This window comes from Mixophyes fleayi, chromosome 9 (genome assembly GCF_038048845.1).
Source record: "Mixophyes fleayi isolate aMixFle1 chromosome 9, aMixFle1.hap1, whole genome shotgun sequence".
Lineage (NCBI taxonomy): Eukaryota > Metazoa > Chordata > Amphibia > Anura > Limnodynastidae > Mixophyes > Mixophyes fleayi.
The window spans coordinates 119845066-119865903 of NC_134410.1; the positions used below are offsets into that span (position 1 = coordinate 119845066).

General features: G+C 43.0%; 1 protein-coding gene across 10 annotated transcripts in view; it reads right to left on the reverse strand.

The window, feature by feature from the left end:
* Positions 1 to 80: 80 nt before the first annotated feature.
* RALGDS (ral guanine nucleotide dissociation stimulator) overlaps positions 81 to 20838 on the reverse strand; it is a 165299-nt gene continuing 144541 nt past the window's right edge. For 7 of the 10 annotated variants that reach the window (XM_075185338.1, XM_075185337.1, XM_075185335.1 and 4 more), the window contains exons 2-18: positions 15665 to 15841; positions 13043 to 13236; positions 12537 to 12611; positions 10993 to 11186; positions 10599 to 10720; positions 10155 to 10370; positions 9961 to 10064; positions 9759 to 9843; positions 8280 to 8357; positions 7967 to 8053; positions 7464 to 7496; positions 7088 to 7209; positions 6738 to 6833; positions 6186 to 6444; positions 5381 to 5626; positions 4976 to 5090; positions 81 to 4248 (exon numbers count right to left, since the gene is read on the reverse strand). In XM_075185338.1, the coding sequence (XP_075041439.1) occupies positions 4073 to 4248; positions 4976 to 5090; positions 5381 to 5626; positions 6186 to 6444; positions 6738 to 6833; positions 7088 to 7209; positions 7464 to 7496; positions 7967 to 8053; positions 8280 to 8357; positions 9759 to 9843; positions 9961 to 10064; positions 10155 to 10370; positions 10599 to 10720; positions 10993 to 11186; positions 12537 to 12611; positions 13043 to 13236; positions 15665 to 15709 (2247 nt within the window). In that variant the 5' untranslated portion in view covers positions 15710 to 15841 and the 3' untranslated portion in view covers positions 81 to 4072. The remainder of the gene's footprint in view (positions 4249 to 4975; positions 5091 to 5380; positions 5627 to 6185; positions 6445 to 6737; positions 6834 to 7087; positions 7210 to 7463; positions 7497 to 7966; positions 8054 to 8279; positions 8358 to 9758; positions 9844 to 9960; positions 10065 to 10154; positions 10371 to 10598; positions 10721 to 10992; positions 11187 to 12536; positions 12612 to 13042; positions 13237 to 15664; positions 15842 to 20838) is intronic. The other 3 variants (XM_075185339.1, XM_075185330.1, XM_075185329.1) reach the window with 3 other exon arrangements.

Sequence of the window (20838 nt, forward strand, 5' to 3'; positions counted from 1 at the left end):
AGAAATTGGGCTGTTGAAAAAAAAAAAAACAAGGTATAAGCCGCAGACATGATGTTATATGACAGAAAGAGACCATAATATCAGTTTTGGAGTGTTGAAATTTATTGCAAAGACTACTTTACATTGCTTGTGTACACTGAGCACTTTAGAACAGTCTCCTTCATTAATCCAAGTTACAAAATACATGACATACAGTCAGAGACAGGGTAACAACTGTAAACATTGGCACCGTTACCGGTGCAATCCCACAGACACACACACACACGGGCCAAAATAAGATTGCACTTAAAATAAAAATGAAGGAGAGTCAGAGATGAGTTGCGTCGCTTCAGATACGAGTTTTTGGAGATCCTTATTCTCCCAGGACTGACTGTAAGGAGATTAACAATTTCTGTTATGTATTACCGACTTGTACCACTAGGGGGAGTGAGTAAGCAAGCCAAGATTGAATGCTTCCAATGCATTGTAATGGAATATGTAAATATTTCCTGGTATTGTCACAGTTTTGCAATAGAGCACACAGTTGAATTCATTTGCACCTGGTAAATTGTTAAAAAAAATAAAAGTCAACGTCGACAGTTGGATTGTTAAAATCTGCAAATCCCAGAATTCACTGGCCAGAGTAGGCCCTAAAGTTAGACTACTAACTCCCCCTGCAGAACTGATTGGCACTTGTGAGAAGGGAGAATAGTCTCCATGTTATGGCAGGAAGTATTTAGTATTTCATTCTGTGTAAACGGTATATCGCATGCTTATTCCTGTTCACATACAAAAAAGAATTACCTCAGACCAGATCACGGAGAAGCCGGTCAAAGGAAGATTAAGCATTAAGGCGCAGGAAGTTAGATATGGACAGCTTTGTATTCTGGGAGTTGTAGTTTTACCCAATCCATTCTTGTCTTATAATGTAGCAGATGAAACAGGTTATAATAAAGCCATTTTGAGTGGACACAATGCATACTTTATCAGGCAAATACATGATATTTATGGTGCTTTCCAGTTTTAAAAAATCAGGAGGAAAAAAGAAAACAGGGATAATTATAGCCAACAATGTACCTGAGGATTTATTTTTTGTAGCGATTTTCTCTGACAGCAAGCTAGTTCGGTCATTCACTTCAAAATGGTGGCAAAACATCACCTAGATAAGGGCAGGCAACTCTTAGAATGGAAATGGTGATGACGTATATGTTGCTTAGACAAAAGGGAGGCAGTCATGTTGCGGCTGAACCAAAATTCGAACCATCAGTTGTGTCATCAGCTCCTGGTAAACCAATAGGCCGCATTATTACCAATACTGCTTCAGGACACAAAATGGCCGCCTCCGCTGTGTGTAAGCAGCAAACCTTCAATATCCTAAGTATTTAAGTCAAATACTGCAGTTATCTCCGAACAAGTAATTCCTGATCTGTGGCACCAGGCTACTTGACTTGAGTAGAAGAAACTTAGTTATTAAGCCATCTGCACACAAAACCACACTCCTCCTATCATGACTTGAGAAACCAGGGCTACAGTATGACAGCAACTCCCCGATAGCCCAGAACAATGTTGTTTTGAACACTAATGTCTATAATGATGACTAATCAATGTACTCATTTACGAGCAGTGATCGTCAGGACTTTTTCGAGAACTGCCGAGATATCGGAATCAATCTGAGCTGTAGGCTATACAATATAGATGTGTGGTCTATGTATATAAAGCTCAGCTCTCCAAGGCCAAGACACAGTATAGGGAGGTTTATAAAACCCAACAACTCCACGAAGACAGGCCATTTATTCAGGTCTGCAAAACCCAGTGAAAAAAAACCCCAAAACCCCTCATCGTCTTCTGTACAATTGTTGTCAACGGCCATTTCACACACCAAAGTCGCTACCCGGACAAGGGGTTCATAACTCCCAACATTATCAAACACACACAAGCCATAGAACTCCACCGATGGCTTTTAAGTTTCAGTAAGGTAATGGAGTCTAATAGCGTCGCATAGATGAGCTCCTCGCCTTGTCTCTTGGTAACTACAGTCTGTATTTTTTAAGAGGCGGTAAAAATAAGTCAAGCCGGTACTTGAAATGTTCACCACAACACTTCATATAGGAACCCCCTAGTGCTAAACCATGACCACCTGACTAACCGATGCCATCTTGGATCTAGACCTGTTATACAAAACATGGCTTCCTAAAGTCATTAGGTTACCTCACATTTGAGGACGATTTTCTCCAGAAAACCCTGAATACTTCACTTCAATGTAGAAATATAGGACCTTCTAATGCCAAAAACATGACAGACCGACTGCGGGTGCCATCTTGGATCTAGACCTGTATTCAAAGATGGTTTTCTTAAGTCATTAAGTTACTTCACGTTTGAGGACAATCTGCTCCAGAAAACCCTGAATACTTCACGTCAATGAAATATGACCTGAACATGCAGATACAAATAGCACTGAGGTCATGGCGTAATGTATACACAGGAACCAGTCTGACAGGAAGATCTATCATTAGAGGGTTCGGTTCCCAGCAAACACACAGCACTAGCATTGTACAGCAATAAAGATCATTTTCTTATGTGTAAATGAAAGCCATAAGTCTCTTTTGTAAACATTGTTGTCTTTGTGGCGACCATTTTAAGAACGAGCCTCATGACATCACTGCTGAAATGACCCAATCAGCATCAGCCAACGGAGCTGGTTGCAAACCCATTAATAAACTCTCCACGCTGCCCCCCACCCCCACATTCCCAAAAACTAAAAAAAAAAAAAAAAAGAACTCCTTCAATGCAATAATTGCTTGAAATGCATTTAAATTGTAAGCCCCTCTCGCCATGTATAGGTTAAAGTGTCATTAAGGGGTTAAAGGTTAGTGAGCAAGAAGAGGGGGGGGGGGGGAAGCACTGACTTATTTACAGTAACAAAAAAGGCATCAAACAAATATGTAAATGATGACAGTGTAATAAATGTAATATAGGTCTAGCATCTATTTACAACCAATAAATATTTATAAGAAAACAAAAAAAAACAATTTTACACCAAAAAAAAAAAAAAAGCCTTTCCACAGGTCTGACCAACTTCATAGCCCCTGTCGAGGGCTCGGGGAGGGAGAGAAAATGTTATTTTGGCCCCAAATTTTTTTGTTGGTTTGTTTTTGACAGAAAAATGTAAAAATGTCGGGTGGATATTTACAGAAGGAAACAACTGTACATGTTTAATGCAATTATTTAACCCTGTGATAGCCAGCAAAGGGGGTGGGGGTGAAACGAGGGTTAAATGGTTGGATCTTGTGGCTATAAAGAATAACCTAGCGGAGAATGGTTTTCCGCTGTTGGATCTTTGGTGTGATTTGAAATGCTGGATCGAGTGGAGAAGTGGGGTTTAGAACCAGACCACCGTGTGTTAGCCCCCAACTCTGACGCTCATTTTTTTTTGTTTCCCTGGCAAAAAAAAAAAGTCTGGCTTAAATAATAAACTCAGTGGCGCAGAGGTCCCATCGCAGGTTGTTTATGGGTTAAAAAGTTTGTCTTTTTTTTTTCTTACAAAGTGCTTTTATCTGTAGAAAACCCACCGAATAAATGGTATCCACTGGGGGATTGAGTATTTACATTAAGCTCCCTTTAAGGGGAAAGATGGCTAGCGGCGAAATATACGCCGGTCACGGCCTTATAAATCTGCGCAGGTTCTCAAGATAGAAACGCAGATTGTTCCGTCTGAATGTGTCAACACAAAACCCAAATGGGCTACTCCATTATGTCCACATCCGATTTAATACTGGATCCCTTGGCATGGCACAGGCTGGTCGCTGCATTCTTCACAGTCTTCTCACAGAGACCCCCTCCTCGTGAAGGCACCTAAGGTGTGGAGGCGGATTCTGGGTCCTGATGGCGTTTGGGAATGGGGGAGATGCGGCGTCTGAACATGTCTCTCGTTGGCCCGTCTCGCTCTTTCCTCACAATTTGGGAAAACCAGAGAAGTGAAGGCCGGAGAGCTTGGAAGTGAGAAGGGGGGGGGATCTCAGGCCCTCGCCCCATTGTACACATTCCTCATCCCCTGGGGAAAGGGAGACGTGTTGTCCTTTGGGTCCCTCCATAGTTAGAAGATGCCCTTGGCTATCTTCAGTCCCTTCTGCTTCATGCGCGGCAACGTGGAGCTAGATCCGTGCTTGATTTTCACACCTTTGGAAAAGCCGCGTTTTTTCAGTACAAAGTCATAATTGGCTCCAGAGTTCATAGCATAGAAGACGTTGGCGTTATCCGGGATCTTTAGTTCTAAGGACGGGAGAGGACACAATATTATATTCCCTGCAACGTGCGATACGTTTACTAAGTGATACTTCTTATAGCTTACTAAATGCTGTTCAAAGAGTTCATGACAAACTACAGGACAGATGACATGTTAAAATTAGGACGATAATAAATAAATGCAAATTGAGAGACTTATCCCCTGTAATAAGTATATATATATATATATATATATATTACACAGGTCATTTAAAGGATTATTCGACCCAAGAAGAAAAATCAGTCTTCCCACCTTTAATGTAATTTACTAAGTGTTGCCCCACTGTGATTGGTGTTCTAGTGAATGAATATTGGTTCAGACCAGTGGAGGAATTACTGGCACTGCTAGGTGCACACCGTGCCCGGCAGTACTTCTGTCGCTCCCTGTATACTCCATCATCATGGCGTAAGAGCACAGAGGATGGGCTACACTATAGGACCCAGTGATGTGGTGTCTCGCCCCTGGCTCACACCATTAGATGGGTTACGCCTCACTGAAGCCTCTGGTTTCTCTTGCGTTGACAGACCACATTGTTCTGACTATCGGTTCAGCCTACAAGACACATGCCTTCACTGTGTTTGGCTCCTCTTAAGAGCCCGAAACTGGTGAGGTCATTTACGGTAACTGGGAAGTGGACGGACCGGTCTCTAACACTATAGAAAAGTGTTTCCTCTGTACATTCCTGAACGAGCGGCATTGCAGAAATTCCATTACCTCTCTCCTCGGATATGATCTGAACGAGCTCGTACTCTTCCACCCGCTCCCCGTCCAGGTTGTGTTTGGCCATGGCTTTGCGGATCACTACGGGCGTTTTGTCCTGACTCGTTACCTGCAGATAAACCAAAGAGTGAGAAGATGGCAGATGGGACATAAACCCATAATCCTGCTTGATGGAGTCATAACCAGGAAAGGGTGTCTGATACATATCGCAGACCTCCAAATGTTTTACAATCGGGACAGAAAACCAAGATGGTCCCCCAGGTGGTAGGTTTGGCGTAACAAGCAGGAACAATAGTCTCTTGCTTGACATGAGGCAAAAACTAAAAAATGAAGTATTTGGACCTTCAAATAAGGGACTCGATATTCTCAGAACAACAGAGCTTTTTATTGGTTCCTCACCAGAATGCTTTTGTACATGTTGCCGTTGTCCACGTCTAGACTGACCCGGATGATGCAGCAGTCGTCTATTTGCTGGTTGTAGAGGGGGAGAGACAGGGAGGAGTAACAGGAGATCCCAGAGACCGAGCGCTTGTGCGTCCGCGAGGCAGAGACGGGAGTGGATGAAACGGACGAGGAAGAAGCGCTGCTGGAGCCCGAGCCAATGCCAGACGTGTCCAGAGACGACAGCGAGGTCGATTCCCAGAACTAGGGGCACAAAGTTAACGTCAGATCATCAGTCATCAGAAACCTGCTAACTCAGGAGATTGGTTTAGCATACACAAGAGACACTAATAAATATATACAATTATCTGAATACTTTCTGTATAAATGGTCAATTCTGATGTCATTAACTACAAATATTAAGAGTCGCTTGGGATTTCCTATAGCATCATGCTTTATATCGTCACGGAACCTCCGGGGCAGTTCCGAGATCCTTAAAATGTCCTTTATGGGATACATTATATCCCATATATCTACAGACAACACACAAATATATTTAAGTGGAGTGATAAAGTATAACCTCTATGTTTAGCAAAGTATTTATAAGTTTATAAATTAAAGCCATGAGGGTAACATGCCCGGTCTAACTATCTGGATTGGCTGCCAGTGTGGACCTGGGCGTACAGAATCACTTCCGTATAACCACAGTGCCGCCAATTACTTTTATAGGGTGTAGTTGTCCCCCACTAATACCAAGTGATACAAAACAAAGTCTCATCTAATCCATTCCCCACACAGCAAAGCACAGAGACTCGGGACTGACCCCCTCGGGAGCACAGCGTTCTGTGGCCGGCGCGGCTCTGGGCTGTTCCTCTCGTACCTTCTTCTCCTGGCAATCCGGCGACTCGGGGACGAAGCTGATGTTGATCTCCTCCACGTCGGAGCTGCTGGAACCGGCTGACGTGACGCTGACAGAGTCGGCGGTGTCGCCTCCGCAGAGGTGGGGGCTGCACTTCAGCTGGTCGAAGGACTTGGAGTGGGAACTAACACTGGCGCAGGGCTCGGAGCTCGGAGGTTGGCGACTGCGAGACAAACATCCCAAAAACAGGTTAATAGGGAAAGACGGCTACTCTGTTCCTGCGCACAATCTATTTCCTGTTTATTACAACACAGCAGCTTGATGTGTGAATAAATACATGAATATTGTTGCCATTGGCTTAAACTCAAGTCTTGGTGATCTACGTCTGTCAACAGAAAAAATATATCTAAACCTATCAAATGGAAAAATAAACATTAGGTAGTGTAAATGTGAAAATATTAAACTGCTGTCTAGATGTGCCATAGAGATTTGGGGACCCACGTTTGGGGTACTTACTCGCTCCATCTTTTTATGATCCCTGTGTTTTTCTTGGCCTTTAACGTGTTGCTTGCAGATTCGGACAAAGGTTCGATCTCGCAGGAAAGGCTGTAGCTGCATCCAAAAAAAAACCAAACAGGTCAGACGAGGGACAATTATGATTGGATAACAGATTGTTCCTACAATGTGAACACTGTATAACTGCACTTTTGATTGCTTGGGGAGGTGCTACACAATGATTGGTCAATTTGATATCTAAATAACAATATGGCCGAACAAATCTGTTTACGCGGCTCATGCTGCTCCACATGTAAGTACAAACGCTAAACTACACAGGACGTGTTCCTCAGCGCACACAGCAGACTCACCTCTCCGCTTCGCTCAGCCGCTCCACGCTGTGGAACCACTCAACGAAGGAATCTTCCGGTATAAAACTGTAGTTGTTACAGGCAGACTGAAGCAGCTTTATTTGAGCGATAACTTCAAACTCCTATCGAGGCACAATAATACAGATATAAATACATTACAATAAGAATGTTCACTGAGCATTCTATAGGAGAAGGTTTGGGATCTACAGATAAACCCAACTGTCCAGAATTCTATACAACATGCTGACCTTGATCACATGTATGTATAGGAGGGCTGTACGTATAACTATGGGGTCAGTGAAAATACCACTAATGTTCTATAACATCTAACAATCTAAAAGATTAGTAGGGTCCAGAGGAAGAAAACAAGACTCACCTTCCTTCTCTTCTCAAAGTTGATGAGACCTCCCTGTGAAACAAAATAGAGAGCACATTAATAATCCAGAAAAGCAAAACTAAAGGGTGACTCTACTCAATATGTTAGTGACTAATTGAGATGGTTATGCTGTGTACCACAACTTACTCAAAGAGCTTTTGATACATGAAATAGGATATCCGTCTGAAAATATCAGTTGAAGAATCAGGAACAAACTGCTGATGCCCTTTGACAGAAAGGCTGTGAACCGTCCTTCCTCAACATTATCTGTAACATTATTATCTGTGATAGAAACTATGGACTACACAGAGTCTGCTTTCCACAGCCTCTTTGCCAAAGGCAGCAACAGTGTGCTTCTGAGTCTTTGACTGTTATTTTCAGGTACTGAGAGTTATTACTTCTAGACAATATCCTGAGTACTATAACTTGAATTAATAAGTGGTGTTACCCTTGTATACATAACCACACAGCAATCAGGAAGCAGAAAGATAAAGGATACCTACCTCCAAATAATCCTTCATTGCTGTGTCCAGCATCACTAAGTCAGTGAGAAAAGTGCCCAGGTACGGTATGGTCCCTTGCATGACTCCCTGCAAACAATAGCACAAAGTCTAAGCAATACCCCAACTCAACACCAGAGGGCGCATGCATTAAGACCAATGGATTCCAGTTTCGCATGTGGCTTCAATCAGTAAAGTTATTATGTGGTATTATTACATAAATAATGTGTCAGCGTACAATGTTGGCCACCTGTTAACGCTTTAGAAACTTTCCACTAAAGAACACTTTCAAGGGCTGGTGACCGCGGCCACCTACCATTTCTCTCTGCTGTTGTTGCCTCTTCTGTGCCCTTTTAGGGTTAATATCGAGGGTTGCAAATTTGGAAGTGCCCTCCTGCAAAGTCAAAGGAAAGAAAGAAGTGTTAAAGAAGAGCGAAGAGTGTGATTTCATCCACAATAATATTTATAAGAAAGACAAATATTCTTGGGGCGGTGGGTGAGATATAAAGTCCGGGTGTGCATCACTTGTAGTTCACTAACAGCTGGACGTCCGACAGCCACCGGCTGCCTACGGTCGGTCGAATAATAAACAAGCCACGTCTTCCCACACACCGTTCAGCTGACAGGACTCCGTAACCCTACGTTGCAATCTAAACTATGTGTGAGCAATTGTTTTGTGGTTCAAGGAGCTTGGCAATAATATTTGGAATTCCTGCGACCAATCCCATCTTCGTTAGAAGGCCAGGAATAGAAGACAGTTTACTACACTGCCCTGGCTGAATAACAGAAGGAAACAGTGTGTATTTTATAGATTGCAGACAGCTGCCTCCGAGGTGGTCAATGGTAGGAGAGGGGAATTCTGGGAATGTGAGGAGTGGAATCTGATTGGTGGCATCCTGGGTGCCCACACTACAGAGTCTGGAAGTTTATGCATGAAGAGTGTTTTCATACACAGAGGTGGCAGCGTGGGGCTTTACTGGCGCAGTCTATGAGGTATGAGAACCTGGCGTCTGATAAGACGTGGCCAGTCATCTGTGCTGGGCTCTGGCTGGAGAGAGGAGATAAGAGAAGGGATTCCCTCTTACTCCTACATGCCCTGTATCACACACACACACACCCTCTCTGACGCACTGCACTGGTGTTTGTAGAAGGGTGTGTACCAGGGGCTTCCCTCACACATAGCAGCAGCTTGCAGACGCTCCCGGCACGTACACAGGAGTCATATCTGGGGTACACTGCACCAGCTACGCATGAAGCAAGAAGATTAGCGGGGGCGGGTGGGAAGTCAAAACATAAATGAAAGTTCATCTTAAATAAGATAAGAGACTGCTCTTAAAAGGAGAGGCCAAAACAACAGTATTCCTACACGTGGGTCCATTTAAAGATGCAGAGGGTTGTGAGAGACAACTAAATACATTCACGTTTCAGTGTTAAAAATCTTGGGATACGAAAATCTGAGTGTAAGCTCACGGGACCAGGCCATCGGCTGCTTACAGAGACTGAGTAAAGCATAGCGTACATTATACAATTTGTGAATCCTAAATAACTAGGGCAGCACAGTGGTTAGCATTGCTGCCTCACAGCGCTGGGGTCATGAGTTTGAGTGTCCGTGTGCCAGGGAATTTAGACTGTAAGCTCCAATAGGACAGGGACTGATATGAATACTACATATTCTTTGCACAGCACTGCGTAATTTAATGGACGCTACATAAACAAACACTAATAATATTATTAGATTAATTGCATTTTGGTGAACTGCTCCCCCCTCGTTAGCGCTATACGTGGTTACACCCACCTTAATCAACAGCTCACGACTTAACGAGTGGTTGTTATCATCTGAAAAGATTTCTGAAAGTTCCATGAATATCCGGAAGCTCTCCCTAAAACAAGCAGAGAACTTTACTATACCACGTAGGACATAAACTGTTATCTATACGATAACACGCACATATATATATATATACACATGGAATATCAGACATGTAGGCCGTCCTCACCTGGACACTTCGTCCCATGTTTTTTTCAGCCTGTGGATGACGTTGCACTGAAGAGCCGACAAGATGGCGCGGAGGGAGGAGAAATTCTTCAGGATGCGACATTCCTACAGAGAGAGAGAGTTTGGTTCACAAGACCATTCAAAAGCCCCAGAGCTGAGGTTTCATGTAAAGAGCTGGTGAGAGAAGATTCATACCCTGGCCACGTCTATCCAGCGTTCCACCACCTTGGCTCTCTGCTGGGGCTTCAGCGACCGGTCGCTCAGGCACGTGGATATGACGCAGTTGGTGACGCTGTTGAACTGTGAGACGGTGGCGCGTATCGTCGGCGCCAAGTGCTCTTTGCCCTTCTTGTCCCTTTGGGACCAGATGCATCCCAGGCAGTGATAGGGGACCACTTTCTTAAAGAGATCCTAAGGTGGGCGAGGAAGAGAGAGTGTTAGGATACACACTGCAGCTTTAGAGGGGAGAGAACAAGTAAGAAGTGGGAATATTAAACTGTAGCAGTAACCTGCACAGACTGGAGGGAGCCACTGAACCAATATACAACAAATACAATATACAACAATACTACTACTACAAAGTGTGTAGATGGCCGGACGCCTTAATACCGGTCAGACAACGATATAACGTGTACTCACGGCGTCCATGACTGTAAACTGCTCCGCCACCATATCCTGCCGGAACGACAGGAAGTCCGACTTCCCCTCCAAGAGAGAGCATTCTTCCAGCAGGCGGAAAGTGCAGCTTGTGTGGTCCACAACTGTCGGACAAGAGGGAAGGAGAACGTCATTCACAGGTTTCCGAACAGCCCAGAGTCCGCTCTAATAAACTTACACTCGTGGGGGGGTCAATCTGCCACCACTAAGACGTAGCCAAGTACTAAATATAACTAACAGTCTGAACTGAGAACAAAGGGCATAGACTTTAGCTGTGTGTGAAGAAGTGGAAGACGACTTGACTGCTTACGGCCAGTTCTATAATGTTTTATGCTCCATCAAACTCTGTCTGCGGAGTGTCGTGCGATGAACTCACCGTCCTGATCCAACTCGCTAATCTGCTGCCGCTGGAACTGCGTCAACAGGTTGCGGGCTCTGCGTTCCAGGTCCGAGCCGGGGATGTTGTGCCGAACGTAGGCGATAAGTTGCTTCAAGCACACGTAATCCGGTGCTTGGCGGAAATCTTCCGAATACTGATCCAGCCAGGCTCCCAAGATGGACGAGATGGTGCTGGTGAAGGAATACAAACAGAGATTATGGTTCTGAGTGACGGAACCGTCCATCATTTCTGCTTTTATTAAATTATAACCCAAATCGGTCACAAGCATGTTTGGTTTTTAGTCCCGTTTTAAATTGTAGCCGACAACAGCTCAAAGACCAAGCGAAACTAAGCGAACCAAGCGATCCTAAGCTGTAGTTTAAAATTATAATTATGCTAAAACTTCTATACAAGTGTAACTTTCTATATACTTATTGTCTACTATAGGGAATCAAATCAGCAGGGAAGGAATGACTTCCCACTGATACTTGCATTACATACAGCATTACATACATATATTTGAGTCACGTGTGTAGAAGACTCATTCTGGAAAAAATATTGGGATCAAAGGTGAAAATAAGAAAACATATACCCACGTCATCCATGTGTAACACAGACCAGTCACTTAAAGCCATACATATGCATCAGAATGGAAAGATCAGGTGCGCCGATAAACATAACGTTCAAGTCAACAACTTTACAAGCCGGCAGAGGCAAATATAAAGATATGAGAATCTACAGAAAAGTTTATTGACCATATAACAGGAGGTGTCTTTATTTTACAGTACAGGGGGTCCATTATTCTTTAAAATAGAGGTTTCAGTTTGAAACAAAGTTGTAGGTTTGAGAGGATTCTCAGAACTAGGCGTTTCCTCCGCACTGATAATTCTACATTCCATAACGGAACATAACGAGGAAGTGACATCACCAATCACTCTCTAATAAATATATATATATTCTGTATACCGTAACCTCAGGTAACCAGACACATTTATTACACTAAGTCAGCTTGAGAAGGGGCTTTTCATGGCAGTGTCTGGGTCAGTCTCCCCCTCACCGTCTGCTCTTTGATCTTACTGGGGACTGTTCGGACTTGTTGGGGGGGGGGGGGAATCATCCGTAAAGTTTCGTAATAAAATAAATATCACTGTAAAAATATTTTGTGTTCCAGTCTGGGAAGCTGCACACATTTCTGGAAGCTCCTCACTCTAGAATAAAATGCTTATGTTGAACACCAACAAAACAAAATAAAAAACACCGACATTTGTGAGTGTCGGTCTGAAAAGCTTTTGAAGGTAATTTTGCAAAACTGAATGCGAACAGGATGTGCGGAGTGCGAGGGGATAATGCTTCCCCCTCCCCACCTGAAAACCACCACAAATGTCTGATGTTCCTTTAATATGTTTGGTTTGTAGCGAGAGGGAGTATTTGTGAATGTGACGGAATCTCTCCTCCTATAGGAACACCTTGTGTTTCTGAGCGTCTGCCAAGTGACTACAAGCAGATTATCAGTGCAGCAGCACATGGTAGATCAAACTTACTTCTTCAGCTCCAGGCGGTCGTCAATGGTATTATGGGAGTGTTCGCCGTTGAGCTGCGGGTGTAGGCGCCAAAACCTTAAAATAAAAAAAAATGAGTTATTTATACAGTTGCTCCATGTTCCTCGTTCTGCTTTCCCCCTCTTATATATTGCAGCCCATTTTTTTTTTTTTTTACAGTATTTAAAGATTATTAGTTATGTAACCAGTCTAGAGAAAATTATCTTCTCAAATTAAGCCTCAAAAGGGTCTTCCGCCTTCAGATAACCTGTTGGCTTTTAAATGCCTTCCTGAAATTTTTACTAAACACATCAATCTCTCTGCTCCCTTCTGTGTTTGTTAGTCAATATTTAAATCACCAGACAAGGAATGTTATTTTGGTGGCCCTGTGGAATGACATAACTCTTCTGTACTTGGCATTGGAAATAATCTAGAAGACGTGGAAGGTTTGCCCAGGTTGCCCATTAGCCATAAATGGTGGCCATACTTCTATCTCACGATGGACTCACTTGTTCAGTAATAAGTCCAGCACTTGCTTAGTGGTAGCGAAGGCCCGATAGGTGCACAGGAAGATGGTGACATAGGTGGAGTCGTTGCCTTTGAAGGCGGAGACCAGGTATTCCACCAGCTTCTCCAGAGTCCCGGCCTTGATGGTTCGCACCTTACATGTCTCGTAAAGGCTCAACGCCGACTCGTTCTCAAACTGTGTGGGGGGAAAAACAGACGTCAACCTGGTCCAAAATCTTATTTACTGAACTACTGGGGTGGTCTGCCTTAGAAATGAGCTAGTACCAGAGAGTGCTGTTAAAGCTGGTAAGAGAGTAAGTTGTGGTTAGATGACAAGCAGTTGGGTTAGATTAGCATGAATAAAAAAGTGTTTTTGTGCAATGTGCCATAACTCAAACTATGGCCATTTGTAGGTTTTCAGAAGTATTCTAAAAGGACTAATAAACTTTAAATCAAGAATTTTTCCTGAAATCACCTGTTTAAATCACAGAAACACTAATGCTGCAGTTTACCAGATGGGTTGTGAATACATGTTGATAGCAACACCTGTAACCATGGGGAGGAAAAAAATCAGTGCAGTCAATTGTTTGTTTCCTTGGTTGTAGCTGTTGCTAAGGAAGATCAGTTATTCATAACCCATCAAATGGCAGCAACAGTGTGTTTCTGAGATTTAAACAGGTGATTCCAGGCAAGGTCCCATTTCAAATATCAGGAGCTATTCCTGAAAGTTGTTTAATGATTTTAGACAGGCAACATTTTTTAGAGGAAATGTTCTTTGAGCATCACTAGAAATCTACAGCATGTTTATATGCTTTTATCAGTCTCTGGCATAGTGCACCAAAACTTGTCACGTACTAAAGCAATTACATTTGTCATGTTAAAAACACACAAATAAGCTGGACATTGCTTGTTATAAAGACACACAAACAAGTTTATTTGAGGCGCTTAACCTTTCTCTGTTGAGGGTTCACATTAAATCTGGGAGTCAACGCAATCATTTTGGGCAAATCCCTACCTCCTCCACTTATTAAAACTGGGGGGATCCCTTCCAGGAACACCTCTGGTTCCAAGGTTTTTAAACCTGTCGCACTCCAGCATCCATATTTTGAATTATGAGTGTATTTCCCTTTACTTACTCTACTGTTGGCTTTAAAGTTATGTATATTATTAGAATATTATTGATAGGTACTTGCACAAAATTGTATCGAATATTGTTCATTTGTTGGCAATGAATATTGGTTTTGCAAAAGGAACATCTTGAGGACTGCCCCAAAAGCAGCGTGGGCCTCCATATACTAGGATCTAATCCACAAGTTAAGATTGCCTGATCTGCAGGGCTGTTTCTAACGGTGTCTCCACCTCTTACCTCTCTCTGCTGGCAATGCATGCTGGGAGTTGTAGTTTAACAGCTGGAATGCTACAAGCTGCCTGTCACTGTTCTAGACTTGTCTAACTAACGTATTACAGGATAAGATAAGCTTTCCACAGTCTTCCTTCCTTAATGTCATACTTCTAAAGTGCTGAATGTGCAAATCACTGGAATAATTCTCACTATATCCCTCTGGGATGTAAAGGAATTTCAAGGCTGTATAGTTCATTTCCCTGCAGCGAGAATAGTTTTAATGCGTGTTTAATTTTCCAGGGAACCATTCCCTTTCCGTTCCTGGGTTCTATAAACTAAAAGATTCCCCCCCAGAGACTCGCAAGACCAGATTCATGTTCCTGTCAGATCTTGGCTGACCTCGGCTTGGCCGGGCCAACGTCCCCACCACACCCAGTCTCTGATATGGACTCTGTCTAGCAGAGGTAAGAATAACATAAGCAGTCTACACCTCAGTTCGCCCAAACATGGGCCCCTTCTTGTCACGTTGCAGCTGGAGATTACACAGTCTAGTGGGAGGAAAAAAAATTAGTTTTTTTTCCTTTCAAAATGTTCCACCAGCACACGGTCAGGCAGCCATTTTTGTGTGCTGAAAACGCAACCTATCACTTTACTAGGAAATAATGTCCTAACGGAGGGAGGTGAGGCAGCCATTTTGTGAGCAAAACAAATATTCAAATATCCATTCACCAAGAGCCGCTTCTTGCCTCAGTGATGTCACTGACCTGTCGCAAACTGACAGGAATATTTGTTCTGCCCACAAAATGGCTGCCGCAATGTTCGTAGGTGACAGAGTCCAAAGTTATTTTGCATTTGACGGCTTTTGGTGACAGAGAGATGTTCGAGGCGGCAGTGCGTAACAGACATGCGTCGGTGGGAGATGTACATGTTGTGAAATAAAGAGCGACAGGACATTATTGTAGACAAAGATAGAAGGTTGAGTGTGTTAATTAGCAGAAGATAAGCCGGGGGAGCCAGGATGAGGCAATGTATAAATGTTTATAAAAGACACAGTAGCAGCTAGCACATTGTTTAGTAATATAGTAAAGGAAAGAACGGGTGAGGTAAAAAAGGAAAGACCAGAGACGGCAGACCATAAAATGAGGTGGTTCATTTCTGCCCTTAACTGTCTGCACTGACCACAAGTAAAAAATAAAAAAATATGAGCATTACGTTTACAGAATCCGATAGGAGCCCTAATCCTCCCACCATCCCGGTATTCCACTATCCCTGTCTTCCTCACCGTGGTGTCCCGGGGTCCGGCAAGCCCGCCTTCCGCAGTGCCCATGGGAGACGGAACCCTGCTTACCCCCAGCCATCGCTGCCCCTTGTTGGCCGTGTGGTGGAGCTGCACTTTGCGGAGGGAAATGCTGTAGATAACACCGTCATCCACCTCTTCTCCAATCTCCTGCGCGGAGCTCTGTGAGGAACAGAAAAGATAAGGGGGTTAATCATTGTGCAAACGACACGTTCAAGTGTTCCAAGGTCTGAACAACACCACAATGCACTTTCACCTGTAGCCTGTGAGCACGGTGGCGGCAGCCATTTTGTGAATGGAGATCATCAGTGGGCAACCTATTAGCTCACCAGGAACCAGTGACATCACTGAGGCACTCTGTGGCAGCCATTTTGTGAACTGAACCTGTATTCACCATGAGAATGCAGCCTATCAAATCACACAAAAAAAAACAACTAAATGTGGACTCACAAAGCAACTCCTATTATGATTATTATTTCTGCAGCACGGCACAAGGCTTGTAGAGGCCGACCGGTCCCGTTTAAAAGCGGCTTGCCACCAGAGCGGCTTCCTTAACGGATGCCATAATAATCTCCTCTCACAATGTAATTGGATCCACAGCCTCTCTGATAATGACACCCACCACAACGTGTCACTAGCAGCTGCCAGCCACCAGATGGCCCAGACAGGCGCATCGCATAATAAACAAAATACGATTATCCTATAAACCGGTTAAGGGATTAAATGGCTTTTTACCACCAGTGCAATAAACAGAAAAACAGGCACTTTTAACCTTTACGCCGCCTCAAAACAAAAACAAAAAAATCTAGTACCCTCAATTATTCAGAACTGCGGGTCATGACAACTGCAGTCAGTCAGTGTATATATGGCCGCACAGCAGGGAATAGCCAGCCATGTCAGTCAGCGGAATTACGCATCCCACAAGCTCAGTTGCACCAGGTACAAAGCTACTGTAAGTGAGGTGTTGTTACCAAGCAGTACAAAACAGATCACTAGATTGTAAGCTCTTAGGCCGAGTCGTTTCTGTTTACAAGTATTAATGGCCCTTTCATGTGGTAACGTTAAATAGGGGGGAAAAAACTATTTAAAATGATAGCACATATTACTTTACAAAACAAGTATCTTTTATTACTTCCCAAATGCCCCCATCAGAGGAGGAACACGGAGCCAGGTAAGGAAGAAACAAAGATCTCCACAATCTATGTTCCTGGAATGCAGAGTGCTGTGGAACCTGAAGACCCCAGACCCTTCTTTCTACCGCTTATACTGGGATGTGATGTGATGTGATGTAATGTAAAGGACCCCCCCCCCCACCACCACCCATCTGCACCCACATTATGTAGGGACGGTCTTTCCTCCTCAAAATATACAGGAACTGTCCCTTTCCACATACTTTATGTAAGTTGTTGTGACAACTTGGTCACTGATATACAAACAAACACCAGTTTCTGGGCAACAGAGAGTTCCTCACTTCGGTTTCACAGATAATCTGGATACAGGAATTCGTGACTACACATATTAAAAAATATATATATTATATACACACACATAAACAAATGGAAATAATTTTCCTTAGGGTTTTTTTTTTCTTTTTGGACAACATTTTGTGATTATTTTACCCCCAACACAGAGCAGCCACATTACATGGAGGGCAACGCAGCCAGTCAATTCACAAGGAACTGGTGACACCTCTCATGGCTGAGGCACGAAGCACCAGGTCCTAGTGAATTCACAGCTTGGACATTACCTCAGCCCACAAGATGGCTGCCTCCGCTGTGTATATAAGTGGTCGGCACACTTTCATATCTCACGGTTACAGCCGCAGGGGAGGAGGATCTGACTGGAAGGGGTTAAAGTCATTTAAAACTTGGTTTCCTTCCCCATTCTCTCCCAGTCACATTTCTTTTCTTCACTTTCAAGAAAATCCCCAAAACTTCCTCTATTATCCACCCTCTTACTCAGGGCTATAATACGAGAGGGCTGCGTCGACCTGCCAGCTCCCGATTGTCATTCATCGCAACAATGGTCACACAGTGTGAACCATGCCTGGTGCCCGCTAGGTATAAAATACCGTATCACAAGGTGAAAAATATCCCATGCATGCTTGTCAGGGCCACTTAATGTATATAATATACAGGTGAAGCAGGTGCGATTCATGAATAAAATATCGAAACGCGTTTCGCCATGGTGGTCAGTCTACAAGTCATCAGGAAACGCGTAAAGATCTACAGAATATATAACAACAAATAACTTGTTGCCGTAATTTTGTAGTGCTGTGGTTTATACTCCTTATAATACCCATGGTGTTAATATACTGAGTGATCACATTCTCTGCACAGAGTTGTGTAATATGATTAGTGCGATATAAATAATAATTATGTATAAACTATAAATAATATCTGTATAAACAGGGCCCCCAGCAAAGCCCTATTATAGGACTTAAAGCAGAAGACATATTTAAATAATTCCTTGGTATCATTTATTAATAAGTCTCAATATACGCAGAGTTCATATTAGGACGCACAGCTGGTACACACGATGCAAATACGGTATATTTATTTCAGGACGACGGGTATACAAAACAAATACAAATAATTCTAGACATACCGTCATTTCTATGCAAATAGGAGGAAGGAGACAGACACTCAGCATTCTAGTTGTTTAAAAAGAAACATCATTTATACATAATATATATGGGACATAGGGGGCTACAGGTAACTACCAACCCAAACACGTATTTGATCACTTCAATAACACACCAAGATATATAAAGGTATAATCCTGGAAGACTGCCCGTGATCATAGTTTTCATACGTACAGGATGTGGTTTAAAATTTCCATTTTTTTGCAACGCGTGGTTCCTAGTTTTTAATCGCTGTTCCTCAAAAACACAAATTGTGAGTGTAACATTTTGCTGGACAACCAGATAACTTTCAGATTGCAGGAAATTAAGCGAGACAGAGAACGGGCGGGATACCTAGGGAGCATCCGCAGAGAACGCGGGGACAGGATATGATAGGTAGGTTATTAAAGGTGAAAACAAAGGCGTCAAAAGAACACAAAGACATTGAGGCGTCGGTACGTAGTGAAAGATGTAAGAAAGGAAAAACCAAATCTAATGTGCTGATATCTAGTTATTATGCAGAATATTTTATTTATAGTGGAGAAATGTTATCAGAGCATGAAATAAGGACACATTATAAACTATGTATAGAACGTTAGTGACTGATGGGAGTTGTGGTTCCACAAGAGCCTTGAGAACAATATGAACAAGTGTCAATCTCTTTCTTCTTGTGGCTTCCACACAAGCTGACCCTGAACACGGTGTATACAGACAGAACATACACCACAGCTACAGCTAACACAGCACATGCAACACGTCAGCCACAATCTCTCACTGCTGTGGCTGATATTACTAACGTGTAAATCCCCTTCCGCCTCCACCATATGTATATACATTATATACATTCCAGATTACAGGGGAGGGGGATTAATGCAATCTGTATTTTGCTGAACAAAATGACATAACCTGAACTAGACACTGCATTTGCATATCCCCGCCCACTAAGATTGGTTGCCAAGGAAACACATTGTCCGAGGCGAAGGATATGTTTGCATTCTGCACGGAATCAATAGGTTGTTTCTTTCTTTCCCACACAGGATTTGAAGGTAACTCTGGGTTATCATCACAAAGGTCATGGATGAGCGACATTACAACAGGTATCTTTAAAGGCGAAGGTGTGAACGGTGAAGACGTGAATGACAGACCTGATAACATTTTAAAATAATTTACAGGGGCACTTTGCAGTCGCTGAGCAGGTGAACCTTAGCGCACCATGTGCAGGTCTGGATATGCTACAATCCTTATAGTTACATGATTTATTGCACTTGGTACATTGTAAATTTTTGCATATATTTTTTTACATTTTAAATACTCCTCTTCTGATAAAATAAGTTAATTTTCTAGCCCACCTCGGTAATTTATAGTAGAAGAAGAATGCTGGGATTTACGATTTTCCCTTGCTTTGTTTTCCCCCTTCAGGCTGCTGTTAATGATTTAGGATTCTGTACTACCGTGGCAACCACAGTCACATGGCATATGATGCAGTGAGCAGAGAGGCTTTGAAACGCCCCTCTGAGCTCTGTCTGCACTGTGACATCCTCCGTCTCCCCCCTCTGCCATCACATGGCATTCTGTGATCTGAGAACCTGTGTCTGCGTGGCAGATTGACTGTGCCTGGCAGACATTTTTGTTTGCCAACCAGAGAGCTTTTGAAAGGGAGATAATGATTTGCAGGAGGATATCAGATGCATGCTTGACTAATGTGCTTAACTTGCTATTTAAAGTAAGTAAAATACATTTTCTATATGGGATTGCTGCTTTAATTTATAAACACCAGAGAATAAGATACATTGTGAGAAGTACATCAAATATTTGCAAAACAGTACTGCACAATTGATAAACAGGGACATTTGCAGGCACAGGCATTTCCAGGGAGAACAATTTAAAACCAGAGACAGTATCTGATCATTTCTGTAACCCGGTCACCCATATTTTGACTTTATCTAGGAGGACAGATTCAGTCTACTGTACAAGGGCCATCGGCAAGCGATTCCATCTAGCCAGACAAATAACGAAACGCTTTACCAGGCAGAAGTGACATTCATGCAGCTCAGGACACTTCGGGGTCCTACACTTCCGATTGTAAGCTCTTGTGGCCTGGGTCTTCAACCTGTTATCTATGTATATTTACCCCAAGACTCCTGTACCTATCAATCCCCTTAAGAACATATTGCACTCTATAAACAAGATTCTCTATCACAATAATAGTCTCCGAATGAAAACTACACATAAAATAAATAATGTAATCGCTCTCTCTTTAAGAGCTCGTCTGCGGCCGGCATCAGAAGAGAATCCCCATGTATTAGTTGTCTGATCTAACCAAGTACAATACTTGAATAGTAATCAGGCCGACAGCTTGTAATGAATACAGCTATGATCATGAGGCGACAGACAATTGCCCAGCTGGAATGGAGAGCTGCAGAGGACGTGTGTTATGCTGGAAGACGCCATCTCTGAGGGGCCGCCTACTCACAGAAACCGCAACCATATGGTGGGTCTCAGTAGAAATATTAAAAAAATATTACAAAAATAAAGT